General features: G+C 56.2%; 1 protein-coding gene across 2 annotated transcripts; it reads right to left on the bottom strand.

Annotated features, from left to right (window-relative positions):
* Positions 1-624: 624 nt before the first annotated feature.
* Positions 625-15,800, bottom strand: ITIH4 (inter-alpha-trypsin inhibitor heavy chain 4). 2 transcript variants are annotated; one of them, XM_020874253.2, is made up of 23 exons: positions 15,508-15,799; positions 14,180-14,346; positions 12,037-12,141; positions 11,728-11,890; positions 11,480-11,590; positions 10,861-10,989; positions 10,081-10,197; positions 9,654-9,822; positions 9,447-9,572; positions 9,081-9,262; positions 8,797-8,982; positions 7,051-7,190; positions 6,688-6,839; positions 6,364-6,390; positions 6,037-6,087; positions 5,481-5,603; positions 4,552-4,593; positions 4,342-4,368; positions 4,140-4,256; positions 3,188-3,362; positions 1,453-1,607; positions 1,227-1,323; positions 625-843 (listed from the first exon to the last, which is right to left on the bottom strand). In XM_020874253.2, exons 1-23 carry the CDS (start codon positions 15,592-15,594, stop codon positions 774-776), a joined length of 2,718 nt encoding a protein of 905 aa, XP_020729912.2. In that variant the 5' UTR covers positions 15,595-15,799; the 3' UTR covers positions 625-773. The 2 variants fall into 2 exon arrangements, with proteins under 2 accessions (XP_020729912.2, XP_020729913.2); XM_020874254.2 differs by lacking the exon at positions 6,037-6,087 and having other exon boundaries at positions 15,508-15,800.
* Positions 15,801-17,912: the final 2,112 nt, after the last annotated feature.

Genomic DNA, 17,912 nt, shown 5'->3' with positions numbered 1-17,912 from the left:
GATGTTTTTTGAAAGTATGCCTTGCCTGTGCAGGAATTGGGTGGGATGTTTGGGGTGCCTAACCCTAGGCCTGGACAGAAGCCCCTCAACGACCCAGGCTCCTGGGAATAGACCGTTGCTTACGTCCTGGGACTAGGGCCTCATCTCTGTTTCCCTTGTCTTTCACTGCCAGCTTCTCTGCCAAGGCAATGAGAAGATAGGCCTGTTTCTGAGCACAGGTGTGAAAATCAAATTGTATCCTGCAAATCCTACTGCAAAAGGGCCCCACAGTTGGCTGAGAATGTTGGGAGTTGGCCTGTAACAAACTTCTACTCAGGTCACCCTTTTATTCTTTTCATGGACCCTGTGTCACCATAAAGCAGAATGAACCCTGTTCCCCAGAGTGTTCTCTGGCTCCAGGGCCCCAGCAAGAGCAACATTTTAACGGTTCCAGTCACTCTATATCATAGTTTCCCTGACGGTAAATTGAAGGGATAGGACTGCACGCTTTCTTTGGGCCTTACTGGCCACAGGCCTTTGAGTGGCTGACGGTGGATGATTCTAATGGTACACAGCGCTACATGTCCAGGACGTGACCTTGAGGCTTGGGGATTTGGCCAGATGAAACCAGAGATGCTCACTCCCTGGGCTCACACCATCTCTCTTTATTTTAATGAGCGCAAATACCTCTCCCTATGATATTCCAGGACCCAGAGTGGCCCTGTGGTCCCTGGGTGGCAGCCATCTGCACACAGCGTGACGGCAGGGGGTGGTGGGTGTAGCTCCTTCCAGAACTACAGCTCCACAGACCAGCAGGAAATCTCTTTGCCTGGGGGCCTCTCTTGGTAATCCAGCTTGAGCTCTCTGGGATGGACAGACAGACAGGTGGTCAGCATGTGGCAGGTGTGGCAGGAAGAGAGGGAGACAGCTGGGGATAGCAATGTGGAAGGTGGAGGGTCTTGGGGTCTCTGAGACTTCCCTCCAGCACAGTCACCCAAGGGGACCCAGTGATGTGTGGTCCCTAGGGTCCAGGAATTCAGGGAGAGTTTCTCAGTGATCTATGGGCTAATGTGTTTCCTGTGGGTCTGAGTTGACCATCCTTTGTGGGGTGACTGAAAGCTGGGTCAGAGTCTGACCTGACACCTGACTGTCTGGTTCCCAGGTAGGGACAGAGGGGTGGGGGTCCCAGAGCCTAGCTCCCAGCCCCCACCCATGGCTGGGCTCAGTGGAGAGTTGTCCTGAGTCACCTGGTGGCAGAGTAGTCACGCCCCTGGACCTTCAGTGTTCGCTTGCTGTCATCTGCCGTGTCCAGGGGCCCCCAGAGCACATCCTGGTAAAACTGGCCTGAGATACAAAGGGTGGGTCAGAGAAGAAAAAAGACAGAGGGAGGCTGGGGAACACGTCGAGGAGAGGGCACTTGCTGTTCACAGGCAGAGGTGGCTTCTGAGGGTGCCCCAAGCCGGGGCCACGTACCAAGGGTCCCGTTGACGTGGCTGGAGAAGCGGTCAGTGTCCTGCAGGAGAAGCCGGAGCCCCTTTCCGGGGCCGTCCCAGAACAGCAAGCCGATGGTCACCCTGTCTGGTCTGCTGAGCAACAGGAGCCCCGCCTTGTCCATGGTCACCTTGAGGCTATGGGCAAAGCCGTGTCCTGAGCGGGAAGGGGGGCCTGGAGATGCCCACAGGGGACCTGGGGTGGCCACGGGTGGGCGCTGCCCTTCTGTCCTCGGATCTCCTAGCGTGGCCTTCCAGGGGAGGGCCCTCAGTCTTGTGGGCTTTGGTCTCCTCAGTCACCGGGGAACCTGGGACCAGCGCTAACTAACTCACTGACACCTGGTTATCCTGGCATTATGTATAACATAAAACAATGGTTCCTCTCCCTCTGGTTTTCTTAGATTTGATTTCTCACAAATTAGTTTTATATGACTTAAGGGTTCATGGATACATTTCCTCTGTACCTTTTGTTCTTATGCCCAGTGCCGCTTTCTTCTGATGATTAGTGTTTAATTGTGTGTTTTAAGATCTAGAAGGGCAAGTCCCTCTTGAATGACTTCCTTTTTTACTTAGAATAATCTCTGAAGTTATTACTGTTTTGGTTTTCTCAGGAACATTAAGCTCCTTTAAGCATGTTGAATAAAGTCCTGCTGTGACTCTGAGGTTATTTTCAATGGAATCGCCTTAAACTTACACTGTCTTGTTAACACAGTTCAATGTAAAAGCTATGGTCTATTTTTCTTTATGTGGCTCTTCTGAGCTCATGAAAGTATGTGGATGTTCCAGCACCACAACTGATAGGAATCCTTTATTCCATCTTCTAGTGTGTATGTCCAAGGCACAGAAATACTATTGATCTTTCTGTATCTACCAGATAACAGGAGACTTTAAGACCTTTTATGAAAGGTCTTAAAAGGGAGCTTTTAAAGGGGAGCCCCTCAGATTCCCGAGGTCTGTACTCACTTACCAAGTGGGAACCAGTTTCTCTGGAGGGGCTGACTGAGAGGGAGTAGGCAAGGCTCTCTGTACTCAGCATGAGCGGGGAGTCCAGAGGACACTGCTCGAAGAGGGCCTGGGTCCTTGGACTCTCTCCCCGCCCCTCATGACTCCCAGAGCTGGACACAGCTCTGCCAGGCTCCACAGAGAGGTAGCCCCACCAGAAGAAGTTGCGATCTATCTCTGCTACCCTCTAGCTGCCTGGTGTTGATGTCAGAGGGACTTGTCTCTCCTTGTCAGAGCTCCAAGGCTAAGAATGACGTTCCTAACCTCCCCTGCTGGACAAGGCCCTGCAGACTCTCATCATCATGGTTACCTTATCCCGCAGACAGCACACCTTCCTGTGTGCCCAGGGGGCACTGCACCATCTATGGGCAAAGTGCTCCCTGACCACATGCTCTCATGAGACCGGCCCCTCAGCCCTCCGGCTGCGGGCTCGGACGATTAGCCCTAGTTAGGGAAGAGGGGGTGTAACACGCTGCCTATGGTCACTCAGGGTTAGCAGCTGAGCAGCTCCAAACCACGCCGTCGCCTGCACCAGGCAGTGACCCGGGTTAGGTGTGAGCACAGCCAGGTCCCCAGGTCAACCCCCTGGCACCCTCCAGAGCTGGAGGGGGGCGTGAAGGGCTCTCACATCGCTGCCCCTCCTGTGGGTGCAGCTCACTGCAGAGCACTCGTGCCCAGCCCCAAAAAGTGGAAAGTGGCTACCGCCTGACGCTCACCCAGGCATCACCGAGTACAGTGTTTCCTTCCACTTGTGTGCAGAGCTTCTTCGGTTTCGAGTCATAACCACATGCTCAGGGGACGCATGGACCTGCAGCTGAGGGTTCTCGAAGGTTACCTCAATCCACGAGAAGTGGGCCTTCGCTGTCTCATAGTGGCCAGTCACCTCAACCCCTGAGAGGGCCAGGAGCAGAGAGGTCGAAGCTGTGGCTCCAGCTGGGCATTGGCCTGAACAGGAGGTTCCCCCTACCCCTCTCCGGCCATGACCCCCAGAGCTGCTCTTCACCCACTCACCTGCCGGTCCCCTTCCCCGCCTCCCCTCACACTGTAGGCCTACTTCCCACCATCTTTCCACTCATCCCTTGGGTACCCCTGGCTTTGGAGGGGCCCCCGAGTCTTCAGTGACGGCCACCTTCAGATGGCCAGATCATCTCCACCTTCTGGGGACTGGAGGGCAGGTCTGGCCAGTACGCCTCCCTCCTCCACACCTTTTCCAGCTCCAGTGGCCTCCCTCAGGGCTCTGTGCTCCTGTCTACCCCTTTCTCGGCCTCATGGACCCCTACTTCTCTGCCAAGGCCCCGTCACCCCCATACAACCCCATGCAGCCCTACGTCCTGGCCCTCAGACAGCTCTTGTCTCCTCTCCTGGGCTCATCTCCATCACATTTTGGGCGCTGACTACAGGCCATGCCCAGGTGTCTCCTCACCCTGCAGTATGGCAGTGCCTAGGGGCAAGCCCACCTCTGGTCACCTTGGGGTGTAGGTCATTCAGGCCCACATAAGTGGTGCCCAGTGAGAGGTCGTGGGGCAGACGTATGAGCACAAGTGTCGGAGCTCGGGTGCCGCCTGCCTGGGAGTCTGTGGGCTGGTGTCCCAGTGTCTGAGGTAGGAAGCTGGGGGGTGTGCTGTGGCCAGATTTCTTTGGGCGGATAACTGGGTATGTGCCTCTCACCTTGGTCAGGGTCCGACAGCAGGTTCACTAGCTCCTGAGGGCGTCGGAGGTCCACACAGAGCCGGTCCACACTCTGCCCAGGCAGTGGCAGGATGACGGAAGGAGCCTGGACGGCAGCTGGGACAGCAGGTGTGTTCTGGGGGCAGGTAAAGCTGGCTAGGGGCGAGGATGGGGAGGGAGGCTGAGACAGGGTGGCACTTACCGAAGGGTGGGGCTGTTGTGGTTGCTCCTGAAAGAAGAAAAAAGTCTAGGTTTAGGCAGCCTTTTCCTGGGGAGGAGCAGGGTTGAGGAATGGAAAAGCCAATGGGTGTTCAGGGCTCCCTCTCTACCAAGAAACCTAGGGGACAGGTTCATAGCGCTCCCTGGGCCCTCCCCTTCCAGGTCTCTCTGCCATAGGGCAGCCTGGGGGCACCTCTGATTCTGAAATCCGCGTCGTAAGATGCTCCACCAGGATCTGAGGTAGGTGACGGTGCAGAAACAGGCGTGAGTGCAGGAACCCAAAGGGAGAAGGCAGTCAGAATTCAAAGCAAACGGCAAGCCCTCCAGCCATCACTGCTACCTGCCACCCACCAAGCTCCAACTCCACGAACCCTGCCACAAACACACACCCAGTCTAGAACTACCTTTGTAAAGAGATTTTTCCAACCAGAAGGGCATGCTGTCAGGGAAAAAACTGAGGAGATGGGGTCCAGTCTGGCTCTGCAGCTATGTCTGAGTCTAGGTTTGGAGATCAGAAAACAGCTCAAGGGACTATTCTTGGCTTTGGGAATGGAGGAAACCTTCCTTTTCTAGAATGTTCCATGCCTAGCGAGCCAGCCTCCAGAGTGTAACGAATTCAATTCAGTAAAAATAAAGGACATGCTATTTAACATTATGTGCTGTGCTGTGCTTAGTCACTCAGTGGCATCCAACCTTTTGCGACCCTCTGGACTGTAGCCCGCCAGGCTCCTCTGTCCTTGGGGATTCCCCAGGCAAGTATACCGGAGTGGGTTGCCATGCCCTCCTCAAGGGGATCTTCCCAACCCAGGGATCAAACCCAAGTCTCCCGCATTGCAGGTGGATTCTTTGCCATCTGGGTCACTAGGGAAACCCAAGAACACTGGAGTGAGTAGCCTATCCCTTCTCCAGGGGATCTTTCTGACCCAAGAATCAGAGGCCTTCTGCACTGCAGGCAGATTGTTTACCAGCTGAGCTACCTGGGAAGCCCAATTAATGTCATACCTTACAGCAAACCTCCCTGGTCTGTGCTTAGCCTTGGGCTTAGTGATTTATCTCATCCAACACTATGGGCAGGTTCATCTTGAGGAAACTTGGCCCTCAGAGGGTCAGAAAGTGGCTTACGTAACGTCATCTCTGGTAGCACCACTCTCGAGGTCGTACGGAAGAATGGAGGAGGAGGAGGAGCAGGAAGACGTTCACGTAATCTGAATCTTGCAGGACTGTTAAACACTTTAAAAGCTCCACCTTTGGCAAAGTTCACACAAGCAGTGTTTTCTCAAGCAGAGTCATGGGTCCCCACAGCCTGGGTGCTGGGATTCACCCCAGAAGAGGGACTTGGAGGGGGCTGGTAGGTCCCCTCCCCTCCCTTATCACTCTGGGTTGGAACGAAGGGCCCGTCTTGAACTCCTTCCTGCTGTGATATTGGCCCTCCCTCCCCGCTCTGCTAGTGCCCCTCAAACTGCCTTTTCCTCTCCAGCCTCTTTCAGAAAAGACAAAGACAGGGTCTGCACTGCTGTCTCCTAATCAGACACAACTGGATTGGAGTTCCAGCCCTACTACCAGCTAGGCGAGTCCAGTAAGTCACTCCCCCTACCCACAGCCAGGGCAGAGCCCCATCTGTAGCCGGGGTCAAGGTTCTGTCAGTATCCCCTTCCTCTGCCCTCTCCTCTTTTGCTACCTGTTTTCCTGGATGCTCTGTCTCTCCCAGAATGACCAAACAGCATGAGCCCTGGCAATCAGAGAAACTTGAGTTTGCCTCTTGAATGCATGTTACTGGGGCCCCCAGTGTCTCTGCGGCTCTAGTGCCCAGGACGGGGCCTGAGTGACAGCCAATGTCTGCATGAACAGGTAACTAAGTGCACCAGCGTGCCTGGGCAGATGACACCCCTCCTGAGCAGGGCTGGGTGGGAGAGGCGCTGGCTAGTCGCCATATGGTCGCTGAACCATAGGCCCTGTGTCAACCAAGAGTCACCAAGGCCAGCCTCAGAGGGCATAAGGCTCTTACCTGGATGGACTCTCCTGTCTCTGTTTTCTGAATAAGACAAAAAGAGGGAGAAAGAGAGACACACTTGTCAGGGTGGTTTGGATACACCTGAAGTATTTCTGTTTAACCTTGTTTCCCAAACCCAGCGCTACACAGGGTAAAGTGAACATGTGGTGGTGGGGGGTGGAGTGGGGGCGGGGGTCAGGAGGCCTAGCCTCAGATTCCTCATCAATGAAACAGGGATGAGTTTTCTGGGAGTCTGCAGGTGGCAGGGTGGAGTCTTGGCTGGGATGTTGGGGAGGGGCTGGGGAGAATGCTGGGTCAGAATTCTGCTGCCACACCCACCATCCTCCACAGGCTTCTCAGCAACCTGAGACTGTTCTTGACCGGGTTTGGTGATCACCATGGACGTGAGGGGGGTGACAAAGCTGTAGCTGAGTGACAAGTTCAGTGCGCGGGCCTCCAGAGCCTGCTTCTCAGCATCTAATGCAGAGACCCTGCAGGTAGAGGAAGCCAGTGGCTCAGCAAGCCCCCAGGTGCCTGGAGTCTCCCTCCCTCCCAGACCCTTCCGGGGTTACCACCACCTCAAGTCTCCCTGCCCAGGAGATGCCTGTGCCGGCTGTGCCAGCCCTGCCAGTGAAGAGCCTGGGGAGGTGCTGAGGCTGTGGGTGGCCACCCCGGTGGGCCCTGGAGGATGTGTTCACCCACGTTTGCTCGAGCAGTTGCTGGATGGTCAGGTATGCCCAGAGTCTCTCCATGAAGCTGTGGAAGATGTACTTGGGGCTCTGGAACATCTCCTCCTGCTCAGCCACATGGGACTCCATCACAAAGGTGACGTTCTCCTTGTGCTGGAAAGAGGGGCTCAATGAGGGCAGGAGCAGGGAGGGCGTGATGCCAGCACCTGGACTGGTGCTGCCCAGACCGCCACGAGAAACCTGGTCAGGGCGGCATTGGCTGCAAGTAGGGCAGAGGGTACGGAGCTTAGGGGTGTGAGAGGCTCAGTCATAGAGCCTCCAAGGATGATAAGGAGGTGGAGAAAACGGAGACTATTCCAAGTGCAACACAATGGGCGCAGAACCAGGGGCTGCCTGAATTTTTTGCCCTCTCCACACATACAGCTATTTTTTTCTGTTTTTGGCTGTGCCACGTGGCATGTGAAATCTTAGCTCCTTGACCAGGGATTGAATCCAGGCCCTTGGTAGTGACAGCATGGAGTCCTAACCACTAGACTGCCAGGGAAGTCCCTTGGATGAATTTTAAATAGACTAACACTCTTGCCCCAAGCAAGAGGTCTGGTATTCGAGCTATTTTTCACAACACATTAACTACATAACTACTGAAACAAAGACATGTTTGTTTGTGAACTACACTAAGTCACCTTGGGTTCTGCACTTTAAGAACTCCTGGACTCCAGGACAGTATGAGCAGCTGACACACAGGAGTGTTTACATAGGGCAAAGCCTTAACCCCCAATGCAGCCTTACGAGGTGGGTGAGGTTGACTTATTTTCACTGGTACAAAGCAGGAAACTGAGGCACAGGGAGGTTTAGTGCCATGCTCCAGGTCTCACCTCTGGGAGGTGCCAGAGCTGGGTGTGAAGCTGGGCAGACTCGCCACAGGGTGTGCTCTTGCCTATTCTGACACTTGGCTACTTCTCAGACGAGGCTCTGGGCACCTCCATGCCCACTTGCCTTTCCTGACTGCTCTTCTCCCCACACATGCTGCCTACCTGCCATGAAATCATGAAACATTCCTCTGTCCTTCCACCATCTGACCTCTGCCACCTCCCACTTACCCCTCAGTCTCAGCGGACCCTCCCTCGGAAGCCCTCCCTGGTCCCCAGGCCAAACTGGGGCTTCCAGCGCTGCCTCCATGACTCCCCGAGTTTATCCAGCCCACAGCTCCTTGCTTGTGCGACGATTTACCCATGCTGTCTCATGAGGGCAGTACCCCCGGGGCCTGGAGAGGTGCTGTGATTCTCTTTGTGGAATGAGAGGCAGGGAAGGCTGTGCAAGGACAGGATACCACCTGGTGAGCTGGGCTCTTGACCTGGCAGTAGCGGGACCCGCGGCAAACTGGCTGCTCTCCCTGGAGGTCAGACTGCTAATCTGTGAAATGGGAGCAGCCCTCCCTGCCCGACTGCTTGGGTGAGGACAGGAGGGGATGCCAAGCAGCTGGTGCCCTCGGGAGCAATCACAGAAGCTGCACTGGTTGACCGTTATGTGCCTACCACATGCCAGTGCTGTGCAGGCGCCCTCAGAAAATTACATCATCTCTTGAATCTCCACCGGGAGCCAACACGGTGGGGCTGCATCACCCACAGGTGGCAGAGGGCACTCTGTAACTTGCTCAAGGGCAAAGGGCTGGAGCCTAGCAGGGCTGGGGTTTGAGGCCAGCCCCTCTGACTGCCCGCCCCAGCTGCGCTTCCCCTCCAGAATGGCCGGCCACACCTACCAGCTGCCCCCAGACGTGGGCTGAGAGCACGTTAGGGCTCTGGTCCCGGAGCTTCCCAGCCACTACCAACTCGGAGCCCTTGAAGAACACCCGGAAGGCGTCCTGCGTGACCGACTCCACAGCATTGCTCGGGTACTCAAAGGCCACCGACGTCATCAGTGGGTTGGCCACCTGCTGGTAGAAGTCCTGCAGGGCAGGGGGGGTTTCATGAGGGCCGGGCTGGGGTCTGCCCACCTGGCCGTGCCATCCCTTGCTCACACAGTCCAGCCAGGGTGTGTGGGCACCTGCAGCTGCAGGGCGGAGTCTGAGTCCTCATAGATGCGCCGGGCCAGGCCGCCGTTTTCCAGAGCCATCTTCTCCAGGAAGGTGTAGCTGACGTCAAAGCCGAAGCCCAGGCAGAAGAGACTGTGCTGGCCATTTATGGCATTCCGTACGTTCTTCTGGATCTTCGAAGGGTTGGTCTCCCCTGAACCCAGTGGTTTCGGAAAGGGGTGAGAAAACGGTGATTGGCTCAATGGATATTTCTGGAATCTCAGAGCCAAAGGGGCCTAAAAGACCCCTCTCCCTGCCCCAGGTTCCACAGTACACCAGGCTGGAACTCAGCTTCTCCTTCTGGGCGGTGGGCCAGGAGGGTGCTGGCAGTGGCTCACCTGCAGTGGGGTCACCATCGGTGAGGAGGATGATGAGGGTGACACTCCTTGCAGGCAACAGCTCCTCCCGGTTAGCTTTCTCCAGCAGCTGCACGGCCATCAGCATCGCATCGTTTATATTGGTCCCTGTGGGGCACACAGCCTCAGGGGGGCTCCCAGCAGGGTGCCCTGGAAGTGTCTACCATGCAAGGCTGCAGAAGCACTCACCTCCCTGGGCCTTGATGCCAGTGGCATAGCTCTTGGCCTCATTCACGTTCTCAGTCGAGACTGGCACTAGCAATGGTTTCCACTTGGTTGCTTCCGCACTGAAGCTGATGAGGTTGAACTGGTCATGGGGACCGAGGTCATTCAGGATCTTGATGAGGGCTTCCCGTGTCTGCGTCAGGGCACGGGGACACAAGGTGGGTGTCTCAGTGGGGGCTCCGTGGTGGCTCCTGTGCCCTTAAACTGCACCCTAAGGCTCACAGCTGGAGTGAGGACGTGGGGAATGTTCGAGTGGCAAGACCAGCCTCGATCCATGGGAGCCCCCTACCTAGGAAGAGGGAGGGCAGGTCTGGTTGGCCTGTTGAACCAGAGCTGATGGTGTTAGACGTCTGTGAGTTTTTAGAACCCCTCCCTGGCCCATGGGACCTACCTGCTTTATTTTCCTGCCCATCATGGAGCCGCTCTTGTCGATGACAAAGATCACATTCTTGGGTATTGTGGACAGGCTATCAGGGGCAAAGTAGTGCACAAAGTAGCCGTTTTCAATCTGTGACCAGAGTGAGACACACCCAGGTATAAGAGCTGCAGCTCTGCCACCAACCAGCCTCCTCACCCTCAACCCTGGGGTTCTGCTGTACTCTTTATTCCAGCTCCTTCCAGCCCTATTCCACCACAAACCTCCCCAGATTCTTGCCATACTGCTTGGCTCGATCCAGCACCTCCCTTACAAAGGCTTCCCTACTCAGACCTGGCCCAGCAGAACTCTACCCTTACTTTACCTATTTAATTATTTGAGGCAGCTTATACTACAAAGTTCAGACAGAGTATACCTAAGATCCATTAAAGAAGTGAAGCCTCCAAAAACAAGGTCCATCAAAAAGGTAAAGGGGAAGCACAATGTGGCCAGAAACTTATGTGAAAGAAGCTACTGCAATTGAGCATAAAAGTGAACAGTGAAGCTCCTGGCAGCCAGGGCAACAAGGGAAACCCGCACCCCCCCGCCCCCAATATCTCTTCAGCAGAGATGAACTTTTTTCCCCCTCTGGAAGGGAACAGTTTCAGTGACAACACAACTAAACTGCCTGTGTTCTATCTGTGCAATGATGACTAGGGGTGCTTATTCTGTCTTTTCTTCAAGAATACCCAGGCTCAGGTCATTGAGGGTGGATAGACTTTTTGGTGGCTCAGCTCTTGCCTGGAGCCCACATACCTGAATGGAACCCCCAGAGGCAGTCCGGTCCACATCGTAGCGGACAATGAAGTTGCCATCTAGGACCGTGTCCTGCTTCTCCGGAGACTTTTGTTGCTGTGACAGTGTTGGCTTGAATCGGATGTGAGCCTGGAAAAATGACCTGGCTGAAGTTGGAAGGAGCAGCAAGGTGGTATTAACAACACCCCTAATCCCTATTTGAAGAGAGAATTCCAGGAGGCAGTCTTGGGTCAAGTTCCAGGAGACTTTCTCTCAGGCTGAGCTGTCGGCCAGATGACCTTCATATAGGGGAGGGGGTGTGAGTGAATCTCCTGCTCCCGTCTTTGTGCAAGCAGAGGCTGGGCCCAGGATGTGTGCGGTCCAGCCAGTCCCTCCTCCCTACCAGGTCTGGGGACCCTCACATCAGTCTTCTCTCTTGAGCCCAGGGTTCAAACCAGCACCCACCATCCATCCCTGGGCCTTGCCCTCCCTGTCTGCCAAATGACAGCACGGACATAGGAACCTCACAAGTCCCTCAAGCTCAGAGCTCAGAGATTCTGATCAGCAGTTCCACTCTCTGGAAGTCCAGCCTCAAGACAGGCCCCTGGGAACCCTCACTCGCAGACCCTAGCAGGCCCACCTTGGTCTTGTTCTGTGAGGTGGTGAGGGCCTCTGCCAGTTCATTGGTCATGAAGGTGCTCTCTGTCTCCAGAAAGCTGATGCCCTGGGGCTCGAAGATGTGAATGTCCATCTAGAAGCAAGAACCGGGTTACTGGGTCTGCTGGAGCCAGGGCTGGCCCTCACAGGAGGCAGAGGGGGAAGCTGGGTCTGCCCTCGGCAGAGTGAGGTCACCAAGGAGGCCTTCTAGGAGAAAGTGGTGCCAGGTACCTGCAGGTGTTTGACCAGCTGCTGGGGCCGGACTTTCAGCAGCAGCTCGTACGCTCCCAGATGACGTGCCAGCAGCTCCTCATACACGAGCTCGAAGGTGACCTTGGCAGCGGGAGCCACATTGACGGACACCTGGAACTGCTCCGTCTTTCTCCCGGTGGCCCTGGGGGAAGAGGGCATCGGATGTGCCCCTCAGACTGGGGGTGAGAGTGGGTATGGCCACTGGAGGGGGAGCAACGCACAACAACTGAAGCCAGGGGCAGCCTTGACCCCACCCCCAGAGGGATCCTCCCACCCCCTCGGACTCACCTGACGAGGCCGGCGCTCTCGCCCCTGGCCACGGCCGCGCTGTACTGCTCCTGCGCTGCAGCCTTCTCCTTGATGCTGCCTGGGTAGGTCACACCATCGATGACCCTGGGGCAGGAGGGGGTGAGTTGTGAGAGCCTGGCGGGTGAGGCCCACTGCAAGCCCACCTTCTCTGGGACTTGCCATGCCTTCCGACAGAGTGACTCCTATCTTTACCCGAGCCCACGCGTCTCACACCCCTACTGCGGACACGGCTCTGTGCGGGGCCCCGGGGTGGTCAGGGGCTCTGCGGACCTCCATCGACCCTGAGCTATGCACTGTGTTGGCTGACATGCCTTTTCCTGAACAACTGGGATGAAGGAGGAGGCAGGGCTGAGCAAGCACCTGGCCTCTCTCCTCCTGTCCTGTCTGGCTCCACGTTCCAGTTGCCGCTTCCACCCTACAGACTGTTTCCAGAGGAACCGGTCAGTCACCAGTGAGAGCTCTGAGCCTCATTTCACTCAGTCTTGTGTTCAGCAGGGTGGGGCAGGCTGAGGAGGGAGATGCTGGCTCCCAGGCCAGTGGAGACACAGGGCTGAAGGCTCTGACCCCTCTCTCCACGGCTGCCCCCTCTTTTCACCAACAAAGCGCAGGCCACACTGCAGACAGGCTGGCTTCTGGGGAAGGAGGATTTGGATGACTAGGGGACAGGGCTCCTTGGTGGGTAGAAACAATCCTAGTGGCCATCTGAGGGACTTAGAGAGAAGCAGCAGGCAAACTAAGTCTGCTCCATCCGGGGTGGTGTGAAAGTGTAAGAGTCTCCAGGGGGGAGGGGACAGCCAGGATGCCAGGACCAGTGTCCCTTCTCCCCACCTTCCTGGTCAAAATTTAACCCTGGGCTACAGTGGGGCTGGTGCTGGGCTGCAGGGCTCCTCCTTCCGGATGCCCAACTGGGGCTCCTAGCCAGGTTGGGCAGCAAGGCACCCTGCCCTGCCCCCTGCTTCCCTATCTCATGCAGCCACAGGAGCTGGGCCCAGAGACGGGTGCATGTCCTGGGCCTTCAGAAGATGAAATGGGCCTGGAAGCTTGCAACTTGCCAGCCACAGCACCCACATGGGAAGTGGGGTGCAGCCTGTGAAGCTTACACTGAAAGTTAGGCCGCACAGGCCTGGCTCCTGGTTAGGAAAAGAAGGGCTGACAGAGGGGGCTGGGCAGAGAGATAAGGAACCAGCCACAAGGACCCTGCCCCCACCGCAGGTGTTCAGAGGTCCCAGGGTACACTGGGGACTCTGTCTGAGACGCTAGGTCTCTGCCCCACCCATCACCCTCCCTGAGTTTCTAGGATCAGACCCTCTCTGGCCTGTTCTCAATCACTGCCTCTTCTGCAAGGCCAGAGACAGAGAGTTCGCTTGCATTTAGCAAATATTGCAAAACTCAGTGGGGAAGGGTAGGGGAGGAAAGCAGAGGACAAAGTGACGATCATCACCAGCTTACAGAGTCCATGGAAACCCCAGGGGCCTCCCAACACAGCTTTTGGCTCAGAGAAGAACCATCATTTGCAATATCCCACTATGGGGCAGGTGGACCAGCCTGGATCAGAACTTCTGTGACAAGGAGGTGATCACCCTCCCTGAGGCATTACTTCATTGTAGGGGGTTAAGTTAAGTTTTCTGTGTTCTGAGCTAGAATCTGCCTTTTGGTGATTCCCTTCTGCCTGGGATTGGCTTCAGGATACCTCAAGTCTGTACTTCTCAAAGGCAAAGACATGAAGAGTCTGTGGTTCTCCATCTGCCACCTGGGCAGAACTCAGGGAAAACGGATGGATGAATGGATGGAGAGACAGAAGGCGGGAGGGACCAACGGAGGGAGGGATGAAGGGAGAGAGGGATAGATGAAGGGAAAGAGGTAGGAATGGGTAGAGGGATGGAACGAGGGAGGCAGAATGGGAAGGAGGAAGGGATAAAAGGATAGAGGCAGGGAAGGGTCTCTGAGAATGCATGAAGTTCCTGGCTAAAGCCTCTGGCCTCTGTATTGCCTACAGGTGGAGCACACACACCTCAGGCTTATATCCTGGCACATTTCACATCAGGAAGAGAACACAGGGGCCATGGTGTCAGACTGCTGGGTTGGGGAGGGGAGACCAGGAAGAGTGCAGCAGGGCACCTACATGGAGAAGTTGGTGATGAAGGCTTTCTTGGGCAGCTCCACCTGGAAGGTGGCCTCCTGCATGGCATCAGCCCTGTTGACCACCCGGCTGGTGATAACTGTGTGGGCGAATCGGGAGGAGACCTTAGAGTCCACAGTGAGACTATAGATGTCAACGTCATTCTGGACCTGTGAAGGAGGAAAGGGTGGGACTGTTTAATGCTCTTCAAGAGTGGGTCTTGACCTTGGTCTCACACCAAGCCCTGGCCCCCAACCCCAACCAAGCCACAGATCAAGAAGAATCGCATGAAGCATTGTGAATGTTCACCTCAAATCAGAGGCTGCTGTGTGCTTCATTCCCCACCCAATAGTGCAGAGACCCTGAAGGGAAGGGACCGGCCTGTCTTGTCCAGTGGGGGCCACAGTGCTCCTTGGAGAAAAAGCAGGCAAGGGGTGGGGAGTAGAGCCTGAGCCCCACTGTGTCTGGGAGGGACTTATCCTTGGGGCAGAGATGAGTGGCAGCAGCTTCCATGCCATCTTAGTCCTGCCCAGTGAAAGGGCAGTGCACAAGTCCTGTGACTGGGAAAACGGTGCCCACCAGCTTCCCCCCAGGGGCCTGCGGGAGCTGGGAGACCTGGAGGTAGGGAAGGTCCACCTCTAAGGCTGAGCATCTTCTGCTTTGTCCTTTTCCCCACAGTTGTGGGGCTGCCCTTGTTGCTCCATCCATGCCCATGGGGCACTCCCCCAAGCATGTGTATTTTGCCCCAGGTGTGCGGTCTCCAAGGAAGGGTGTGTGTACACAGGCAGAGCCTCCACGGCTCTTGCCTGCTTGCACATGGCATGCTTGTGTTCAGCACAGAGGTGCGCAGCAGGCTGAGTGCCTTGCTTACACGTGAGTGAATGTCTGCCTAGTGCCAGACACTGTACTCAGCACTTCGTAATACTAAAGGTTTCCTCTTCACCACAAACCTCTGAATAGTTCTATTACTGTAACCTTGTTCTACAGACAAGGAAAAAGAGACCTAGAAAGCATCAGTAACTTCCGCAAGGTCAGGCTGACAGGAGGGGTAAGCTGGGCTCCTGAGGCGCATTCTTCCCCACCCTACCTACTGCTGCCCTCCAGGGCAACTTGCTAGGCTGTAGTTCCTCCCTGGGAACTGGGAATAACAGGATCACCCCTCCCAGTAAATGGGGGATTCACCATAGACCCCTTAGGGCAGCACCCTTTCTCTGCACACACACTGACCCATGCTCACTTGTACACTCACACAGACCAAGGCTCTCCTTGCCTTCACTCACTTGCCCCATTCACGCTCAGATGCACACACACAGGCCCCCCACGGATGTTACCTTGTGGGCTTTGGTGGTCTGGAGTACGGCCAGCGAGAGCAGGACCAGCACGATGCTGTGGGTGCGGCCAGGGGCTGGGGTCTTCATTTTGGCTCTGGCCGGCCGCTTCTGAACCTGAGAGGAGGTGCGGAATTAGTAACTTGCTTGCTGCCCCGCCCCTGCAGGGGCAGGTTCTGGGAAACTGGGATCTGCAAAGCCAAACACCACAGGGGACTCAAGATAAGCAGGCAAGCTGCGAATGTCCTGTGGACCTTGGCTGGGGATGGGAACCTGCACAGAGGAGGGGCAGGCTTGTGTGGGAGTTGAGTACGGGTGCTCCTTCTGAAAGGTCCAGAATCTAAGCAAGCCACTGCCACCCCTCACACCAGTTATGCCACCAAAAATCTCCCCAGAGCTCGGGGGCACAGCGGTGAACTGGTCGGCTCTCCGTAAGCCCAGCCTTAGAGGAGAGGCGTGGCTGGGAAGAGGAGGGCCAAAGTATGGCTTCTGGGAGGCAGGGGGCCTGGAAATCAGGTCAGTGTGACTGGTCAGTGGGACCCAAGGGCCCTAAGCAGCCCTCGGGTACCTGAGTGGAGCAAGATCTGCTGGGGCTAAGGCAGGGTGGATACACCTTACTTACGGAAGGAGAGGGGCAAGGCCAAGGGGCCCCCCTTCTCTCTGCTGTGAGGGGGGCGGTGCTAGGATGCTGTTCGGGCCCCATTATTCTAGCCAGGAATCTTGGTGCAGTTCCAGCAAGGCCTCCAAAACAAGATCTGTACTTGGCGATACAAACCGAGAGCCACAAAGATGCCCCGTGTTGTGGCCCCGAGATCAGGTTGTGGGGAGTTTCCTAAGAGGGAAGCACAGAGTTCCTGAAGGGGGCAATTCAGGGTGGTGGCATGTGCGCTCCAGTGGCCTACGTGGAGGTCAGTCATGCCAAGGGAGCCTGTGAATCACTCCTGGAGTGAGGAAGGGCAGAACACTGATCTGTCAGCTAGCCGCCGCCAAGGCAGTGCTGTTGTCGTGGGCCCAGGCCACGGGAGGATGGCTGGAGGGCCTGTGGTAGGATTAAGGATGGCTTTTTTCAATTTTTCTGTAATAAAGTTGAAAGACTGTTTTCGTAACAGCAATGAAGCAAATAAATAGTAGGGGACGGGGACACAGCTGGTGCTTGTCTTCCTGTGAATCTGGGAGAGCTCAGCTCCTGCGTCTCAGGCCACATATGGGCTAAAGATGCTTCAGAAAAGTGGCCAGATGCCAGATCCTGAGTCAGAGAAGGAGAGATCAGTGACATTCTCCTGGGGATAGGGGCCGAGGGAGGGTGCCATCTTCAGGGCCCACTCGGGACAGTCGCAGGGCAGGAAGGGGGCTCCTCCATCAGTCCTGCCTTTCTCAGAGCCAGCAGCACCTGCCCTGAGGGAAGGGAGCTGGGTCTGTGGCTACAAGTAAACACTCCCTTTCTTTACATGACTTCAGCTGAAGCCTCACCTCTATGCACATCTGCACCGCCCGCCCCTTGGCTCTGGATGTGATCAGAATGGCATGGGACAACACAGCCCTTCAGCAATCTGCGGGAAGGGCGGCCTCCCCAAGGGGCCCAGTGGGCAGGCCCAGGCCTGGCCCCCACAGAAGGTCTGCTCCCTTGGGGCACAGAGCACAGGCCCAGTCTGAAACAGCTATATAAGGAGGCAGGGCTGGCTGGGAACATGGGAAAGACTTTGTGCAGCCTGCTCCACCTGCTTAGGGGACGGGCGAGACTTCCTTGCAGACATCGACCCCAAGCCAGGCACTGTAAGCCCAGGTGCTGCCTGTCTAGCCTGGACGGTCTGGGGTCTTGCTGTCACAGCTGGACAGGCCTCTCTAGTGCCCTGAATCCGACAGCTCCAGGCACTCAGGGACATTTGAGGCCCGAAGCGGGAAGAATCACACAAGACCTGAGACCCTGGTGTTCCGTGACTCAGGCAGAGCCGTAGGAGTGGAGAGGGGGAGGCTCACTCCGCTGGGGTGAGGGGACAGTGCCTCAGGGAGTGGATGGCCACGGGCCGGAGAGGAGCCTCCACCTGGCTGTGTCTTTGAGGGGATGCGAGATGGCAGGGGGGCAATGTGAACAAGGGGGAGGGAGATTTGAGGACCCTGAGCTCCATAGAGCCTTGGGGTCTCTGGAGGCATCACGATGGCTTCTGTGAAGGGTGGGGAGAGGGTAAGCCCCAGGCCCCCACCTGCTTCACTCTGAGCACTGTGACTATGGCCTGCTTTACCCAATAGGGTCCCTTGTCACATATAAGGGGAAACTGCAACTCAGAAAAGGAGGAGAGAGGTTTGAAGTCACACGGGTCAGCATCTGGTCTCCACACCCGAGGCTCTCTGTGGCATATGGTGGTGGGCATAACAGCACCTGCTTTACCCTCTGGGACTTTTCCAGAAGC

The sequence above is a fragment of the Odocoileus virginianus genome, chromosome 26, assembly GCF_023699985.2.
Source record: "Odocoileus virginianus isolate 20LAN1187 ecotype Illinois chromosome 26, Ovbor_1.2, whole genome shotgun sequence".
Lineage (NCBI taxonomy): Eukaryota > Metazoa > Chordata > Mammalia > Artiodactyla > Cervidae > Odocoileus > Odocoileus virginianus.
This window is presented reverse-complemented; position numbering and strand designations above follow the sequence as displayed.

Coding starts and splice junctions, on each gene's coding strand:
- ITIH4 (XM_020874253.2), bottom strand. CDS start 15,594: ATGAAGACCCCAGCCCCTGGCCGCACCCACAGCATCGTGCTGGTCCTG. Junction 3,363..4,139: donor GCTGTCGGACCCTGACCAAG/GTGAGAGGCACA, acceptor TGGCCCTCTCAG/GGGTTGAGGTGACTGGCCAC. Junction 844..1,226: donor CGTGACTACTCTGCCACCAG/GTGACTCAGGAC, acceptor TGTCCATCCCAG/AGAGCTCAAGCTGGATTACC.